Raw genomic sequence first — 7,527 nt, forward strand, 5'->3', positions numbered from 1 at the left:
AATTTGGTGTTGTATAGCAAAACACTTAGATCAGTACTTGGCTTATATAATCATGCAATACAAATTGGATTCAAATCAGACATTGTTTAAAGCAGGGGTGTGCAACCTGCGGCCCGCGGGCCAAATGCGGCCCTTGATTAAAGGTTGTGCGGCCCGCAGTGACGCTTGGATTTCAAATGCACTGGCAAACGAGTTTAACTACTATATATTTTTGAGCAGATTGATGCGCCCGGTGCTATTTTTTGTGACCTGACAAAATGTGACTAGAATCAAATGCGAATTTACTTGTAGTTAAGCATATTTGGTAGTCAACAAAGGGAAATCACCTTGTGTTATACACAGGTGCGGCCCGCGATCAAATTTTGACAACTATATTTGGCCCCACAGTAACAAAGGTTGCACACCCCTGGTTTAAAGTTTTCCTATTTAAAACAATTAATGTTCTATTTTAAAACAAAGAAGTAAAACACAAAAATCGACACCTATAAATGGCACGTTTTACAAGCTAACCAAAATTCTTACAACTGCAGCCCTGTTTAAAAAACTCCCATCACCCATTTTAGGGCGTTAGTGGGGTAAATATTGGGGCTACAGGGTTTAACACAACAATCAGCTTCTCGAAATGGCATTGGCTACAAGCTATCCAAATTTCACCGATTCAGACACTGTTTGAAAAAAATCAACCACTTTAGGGGGCTAGTGGGGTAAATATTGGGGCTACAGGGTTTAACAGAAACAATTGACACCTATATATGCCATATTCTACAAACTATCCTAATTTCAGCCAATTCCGATACCGTTTAAAAACTCACCCATTTTAGGGGGCTAGTGGGGTAAATGTTGGAGCTGCAAGATCAAACACAACAATCATCATTTGTAAATGGTAAACTCTACAAGCTATCCAAATGTCAGTCAATTCTGGCCCTGTTTAAATAAATAACCCATTTTAGGGGGCTAGTGGGGTAATTAATGGGGTTCTGCACCCTAATGTTAAAAATAAGAAACCGCAATGACCCAATCAAAAATTCTGTAAAATTTCGTCCAAATCAGCCAATGTTTAAAACTGTGACCACCAGGAGGAGTTTTAATCAACAACCATAATGACCTTGTGACGTCATAAGGCTATGAACAACCCCCTAACTGCAATCTGCAAACACATTCATAGCCCAGCCCAGAAACACAAGTAACATATGAGGTTGGCTTTATAACACCACATAAAACTAACGTTTGTGGTCCGCTGCAACAACATGTAACGTTTTGGGGGCTAGCGTGGTAAATGCTGGGGTTATCGGGGCAAATGAAGCAGATGGCACATCTACATAACTATATCTACCATCTGTAAAAGTTTCATCCAAATCCATCAAACATTTGATGACAAAAGAGGGTGGACAAACCGCAGGGAAGAAAAAAAAAGAAATCGAGTAAAATCAAAATGTGTCCACTTCAGGGAAGGGGACCCATAATTACAAAGAAACACTCCTCTTGGTATATAGCTGAAAAACTATGGCATGCACCAAAGCAGTGTTGTTTGGACATGCACTGCATTAAGACATTGTAAACAAAAAAGCTTACATGTAGGTATGGCTAGCTTGGCCAATTCAGGAGGATCTGAAACAAATTAATCAAATTGTAAATTGCAAGAAATTTTATCAAATTAACATATTGATCACAAATAATGGACAACAGAATTATATATTTTCTAAACATGTAACTTGATTACCTGCAAAAATTCTCCAGTATAGTGTCGTCGGAGGGCTCAGCCCCACAGAAGCATTTTGACCTAAGATTCTCACAACAAATCCCCAGTCACAAATTTTGACAACATGGGGTGTACAAGCCGTTGGTCCGACACACCAAACTTTAAGTCCAGTGCTGGAGTTTACACAGGATTGAAAAGCAACTTTTAATTGATTTCCATAAGTAAAGCCGGGTGGGACTAGCATCCATCCCAGCTGTAAAGCTGCAAAACATTTTTGGTTTATTATTTATTTATTTTTTGAGACGCAAAATTTTTGTTAAAACAAATATATATATGCAACATGTTAAAAGCAAGAAGTCGAACCAGAACTAAAATGAACTGACAAACCCATGAACCCATTTGTGTGTTTTATTTCATTAAACCTGAACTGAACCATAATTTACAATTAATCCTAAACCATACTTGAACCGCAAATTTTGTTTGGTGCTGAACCGAAACAGAACCAGCAAGAAAAACCTACTGAAGAATACATGAATTATTATCAGCTATGGGGCAGGTAAAAATAACAAATAAAAGGTTGTGCACTGTGCACAGTCAAAATTGATACAGAATTTGATAGGCTGTGTAGATAAAGGTAGAATTAAATCAAGAGGATTTTAACCACTTCCAAACTCGAAAATATATGTCCTTTTAAACCTTAACCGAACCTGAAGTTTGACTCCGTGGTTGAAAGGTTAGGAAAATGTAAATTCAAGTCAAGTGTGTACAATTTATATCAGTTCATAGATTCTGGAATTATTTTATTATCTAATGGACTTTCATTTTACATGTGTTTTGATTGATAGTGTATAGCACATACAACTGTCCTTACATGGTAATATCCGACTTGAGGTGGTAGTGAGATCAGTCGGTACTGCAACAACAATTAAAATACTTTATTTACTGTTGTTTAGTTATTTTCAACAACCATTAACTATGGAAACTGCACTTGTACAAAAACTAGCACTAACACAGGCACAAAGTAAACTTATGTTGTTTAAACCAATTTCAGGAGTCAGAAAAAGAATATATCAGGTACTGCACAAAATGTCTTTTTTGTAAATCTCGATTATGGCAAATGAAACTCTCAAAGTGATAAAAGTATTCTATAGTAAAACATCAAGCTTGAAACCACCTGAAGTAATCACAGTTTGAGAAGATCTGCTTATTAGACCAAGTCAGCATTCAACAAGTTTAAAGTAACAGCACACTTAATTTATTTTCATAATTCAAACATAATTTAGCACACAAAAATTGTTGTCTATAAAGTCCAGAACTTTTTTGGGTGAGATTGTCAGGCACCTGACCAGTGAAGTTAAACCACTTGAAACTATATGAACAAACCATTTATACAAAGCTAAAGTTTGGGAATTTACCACAATACAACCAAAAACTTAACGTTTCTTACCAGTTGAGTTGATGTTTTGTAGAGCCAATGGTTCTGGAGATACATGATTTTCGTTAGCAACTGACTAACACAGTACATGGCAGAGTGTAGCTAATTGTATTGTGCAATAAAATAGAGATGTGCTAGTCATAAGGTGGCTAACACAGACTGTAATCTACAGCTTAGTGTGTTTAATGCCAGATGTAAATTTTATCACTGACATACAAACCTGGCAGAGTTTTCCATTGTAAATCAAGAGACTGGTTCCAACCAATTGCCAAATCATTCCGCTTAATAGCAATTGTAAAACCAGAATCACAAATTTTAAGAATCCGTGTGGAATACTGGTAATCTGCAGTTCCAGCCAAATAGGTGTGAACAACGTTGCTTGAATTTAAAGACTTATTGAATGGGACTGTAATGGTAGTTGTTGGGTATAAGCTTGCTGGGACAACACTTAATCCATCTTGTAATGCTATAACAAAACAGAAACATCATTTTCGCACATAGATACTTTGACTTCCCACAAATATGATGTTTGGTTGCTGTGTTATATTAATCAATTTATGGTATTTTCGAAGGCAAAGCAGGAAAGGTCCACATTTGTTTTTTGTTTAATAATTAAACTGTTCTCACATAATTATTGAAATTAGAACCAAAAGTGGTTACAATAAATCTCATTCCGCAATTACTTTGTGGCGCCATTCGCCACCCACATTTAAAAAATGCGGCCGATGTGCGTCAACTGTTGAAGCGGAACGAAAACAAACAAATCGAATATCTAAATCTGACTTCTTTGTTTTGGTCGTGTCCGATTACAGGAAGTTTTCTAGCAAACACGTATCCATGCTTAAGTCCGAACCAAGACTACATGCCGTTTTGATGCCCCCAAAGAAATTCTTGCTGTGGTTCTTTTCAAGTTGGATAAAGAGGTGGGTTCGTGAATGCGCTTTTTTACCAAAAAAATTATGGATACATATATTGTTGGTGAAACAAAATGGCCGACGTCCAATAACTTTTTAGTGCAATTATTTGAGCAGTTTTATTGTGCGATTGATTTTTTGTCTTTCACTGCGACATGTAGTTATTAACAAATACTTTTATAGTGGACAAAAAGGCCCGCGTGCCCGCGTTTGTGAAAATATCGTGTGCACATTCTAAAGTAGCGTATTGGGGCCAATCTAGGCAGCCCTTTGTCCAGTAAGTTTTTTTATGTGTGTTGAAAGTATACAGGGCTATTTCGAAATACTAATAAAACTTCCTAATTAACCATATCAATATGCTGACGGCACGGTAACGGCCATAGGCGCCGAGTTTTACAAAAATGCAAGGTGGCGGACGTAAAATATGACGTCATTTCATGTGACGTCACTAATGCGCGCAAGAGCTCAAACTCAAAGCTCAACAAACTTCCAATAGAATGCAAAGTTCGTCAAAATCATAACAAAAGAGAATTTTTGAAATAATATTTGCGTAGAACACTTTGTTGTAACGTTTTTCATTCGTTTGGCAATGTTCAAAAGATGTTTGGCCAAGTTGTTGTTGCTTTGTATCACCCAAAATGACCATTTAATACAGTACAATCGCAAAACATTCCATTCACTAGCAAACAATTGTGTGTTTTACGTCATAAACAACAACTTTTGACGCTTTTATTTGTTGTTATATCGCCAGCACACTTGTTTAAAAGCAAAACCGTTCCTGATTTTCTTCAGATTATACGATGTTTCGTACGATACCGCTACCAATAACCCAAATTTTCCACAGTGGCCGCCACCGTGCTTTACAAACCCAAGGTGGCGGCGCCACCCCGCCACCACCTACTTGGCGCCTATGGTAACGGCTATTAGGTTTGGGATAAAAGTTTCTGCACACAATAACATTATAATTCAATTTCAAATACCCTATTACATGTAAGTTCCGACAAATCACTTAGTCGTTCACCCTTTGGTTTTAAAGATATATATATTTCGCTATTACAGCATCGTCAGTATCTACGAACTGCTTGTTCGTAGATACTGACGATGCTGTAATAGCGAAATATATATATCTTTAAAACCAAAGGGTGAACGACTAAGTGATTTGTCGGAACTTACATCTATTGTTATAAGGATTTTTAGTCTTCACTCACCAAGCAACGGACTGGGTGATTCGAGCTTTAAGTTTCAATTACGAGTATTGACCCTATTACATGGTTCCAATAGTAGATTGCGTATTTTATTGAGCCCGTATTGCATCGCCTTAGCGCTATTTGGCGCGTGTCATGATGAAAATATATTTATTCTGTGGTTCGTATTATATAATGTAACTTTAGCTAAGAAAATTCAGTGTAAAAAACCACTAAATCTGTCGCTATATTTTATTTGTTTTATCGAAACACTGATGATGCTTTTATAGCGAAATGCATTTGTTTTGATAAAACAAATAAAATATAGCGACAGATTTAGTGGTTTTTCACACTGAATTTTCTTGATCTGATTTTAATGACCCTGAATCGTCGCAGTCGTTTTACTTGAAAGGAGATTTCAATAATAAGAAAAGAATTACTACGTAACTTTAGCTACTGTTTTATTTTGTATAATATGCCTTTAGGGAACTGTTTGCATGGAATGTTACCAAATACAATAATATCTCTTGGTAAGACGATTTCATACATACATAACGAAAGCGTAACCACTTCCCGTCCCGTTTAAACTCTAAGGGAAGGTGGTCGTCTATCAATCTGCCAATCTACAGGATGGATCTGTTTACTGTTTATGCTCGATATTTTATTATTTGATGTTTCGGAGTCTACGTAAACAATACATCTAAGACCATTATAACTGCTGCAAAGTGAACAAACAACCCCAAAACCAACACAGCGATAAAATACAGCGTTTCATTTTGTAAAATACAAGTTATTTTTACCTGCTGTAATACTTTGTGCTAAAAAAGCCAAAGCAACCACTATAGGAGCTAGGTTTCTCATATCACCTCGTCACAGCGACTTATCAGATTCTACTTGTCCTGATAAATCACTTGTCCTGATAAATCCTCAAAAACAAATTAACAAGAGTGTGTGCCACATTTGGCCAATTTATATTTTTTCTGTTCAGAAGTTAAAAAGACAAAGTTATTTCAGACCCTAATTGGATTATGCCTTACTAATCGTTTTCTAGGCAGATTTTACTAGTGCGTTGCAACCCTAAAAACGTTAAATTTATTTAAAAAAAAGTGCTGTAAATGTGCCACTAATAGTTGGTTACTTTATTTTTGTCTGTCTGCTGCCGTCCGCCCAAAAATAATACGTAAATTTGTGTGCGTAATAATTTTGCTGCCTGTTTAACGGTAATGAAATGCATCCTCATCTCTTCCAAATTTCTACAAATTCTACGTTTCTGTGACAAAGAAAAAGTTTTGCAACTCTGACCGTCTGTTCTTCAACTTAACCAGCCTTGCATCACAAAGGTCTGCACGCGCCTTTGTTGTGTAACGCTGTATGCGGAACTCCACCCCGAATACCTTCAACACTAACATCCTGTTCATCGAGACTTGATTTTACAAAGAAAAACTGTTGAGTGAAATTAAAAGTAGAGAAACTAGACGCTACTGTGGCTTGGTTTTGTGCATTTGTGATGTTCATAAATGTTGATCTCCATACGAGTAATAACTCATCTTTAAAACAAAGAGTTTTGTCATCCGCAATTTGTTAAAACAAACATATGCTAGACATAATATCTTGCGACTTTTCGTTTATTCTCAATATGAGGCGTTGGCACGAATGATCAGCAAACAAAGTATATGCAAATAAAACAGGAGAATGTAGTAGAGGAGTCCGATTTTTTTTCAGCGGACCTAGTACCTGAATAAATGAACAAATACTACATAACTCATAAACGCTAGGATTAGAGAGCGGAAGAAAGACACCATACCAATTGGCATTCAGTCATTTTTAAAGCACTTACTGGATATGATTAGTGCTCAAGCTTCTGAGTAAAATAAAACAATTATACAACACACGTTTTACTGAACAGATCTTTTTTGGAAGCTGGACGAACTATTCAAGCATATAGTTTGGTGACCCCTGGTACCAATAAGAACAGCAGTAAAACAAGACGAACGATTGGATGCTCTACAAAATGTATCCGTTTTGGACATACAAAAAATGTGAGCTCAATTTTCAGGTAAACATTGTTTTGTCTGGGACTAAATTCAACCATTGTAATTAAAGTGTATGCCATCTTGCTCTACCTAAGGCGGACCGTAGACAAAAACACGAAAAAGAGTGAAATAAGGATTTTAGAGGATTCAGGAATTGTGTAGCACATCTCAAAGCTTTTTAATTGTTTATTATTAACCTTCATTTTCGCATGAGGTGTAAGGTTAAAGACCATCATCGAAAAAACTTTTGTTGGTGTCATCA

The 7,527-nt window shown here is 36.4% G+C and overlaps 1 protein-coding gene across 1 annotated transcript; it reads right to left on the minus strand.

Moving 5' to 3' along the window:
* Positions 1-1,298: 1,298 nt before the first annotated feature.
* LOC145219879 (uncharacterized) lies at positions 1,299-6,093 on the minus strand. The gene is made up of 6 exons (XM_080087186.1): positions 6,033-6,093; positions 3,355-3,600; positions 3,147-3,179; positions 2,571-2,612; positions 1,721-1,960; positions 1,299-1,608 (listed from the first exon to the last, which is right to left on the minus strand). The coding sequence occupies exons 1-6, from the start codon at positions 6,091-6,093 to the stop codon at positions 1,502-1,504; spliced, it is 729 nt and encodes a 242-aa protein (XP_079943312.1). The 3' UTR covers positions 1,299-1,501.
* Between the last annotated feature and the right edge of the window lie 1,434 nt (positions 6,094-7,527).

Source organism: Phallusia mammillata, chromosome 3 (genome assembly GCF_965637545.1).
Source record: "Phallusia mammillata chromosome 3, kaPhaMamm4.hap1.1, whole genome shotgun sequence".
NCBI lineage: Eukaryota > Metazoa > Chordata > Ascidiacea > Phlebobranchia > Ascidiidae > Phallusia > Phallusia mammillata.

Bases quoted from the DNA above. Each gene is read 5' to 3' on its own strand.
- LOC145219879 (XM_080087186.1), bottom strand. From the start codon at position 6,093: ATGAGAAACCTAGCTCCTATAGTGGTTGCTTTGGCTTTTTTAGCACAA. The intron at 3,180-3,354 runs GTTTGTATGTCA...ATGTATCTCCAG, and splicing joins ACAATGGAAAACTCTGCCAG to AACCATTGGCTCTACAAAAC. The intron at 1,609-1,720 runs GTAATCAAGTTA...AATTTGTTTCAG, and splicing joins ATACTGGAGAATTTTTGCAG to ATCCTCCTGAATTGGCCAAG.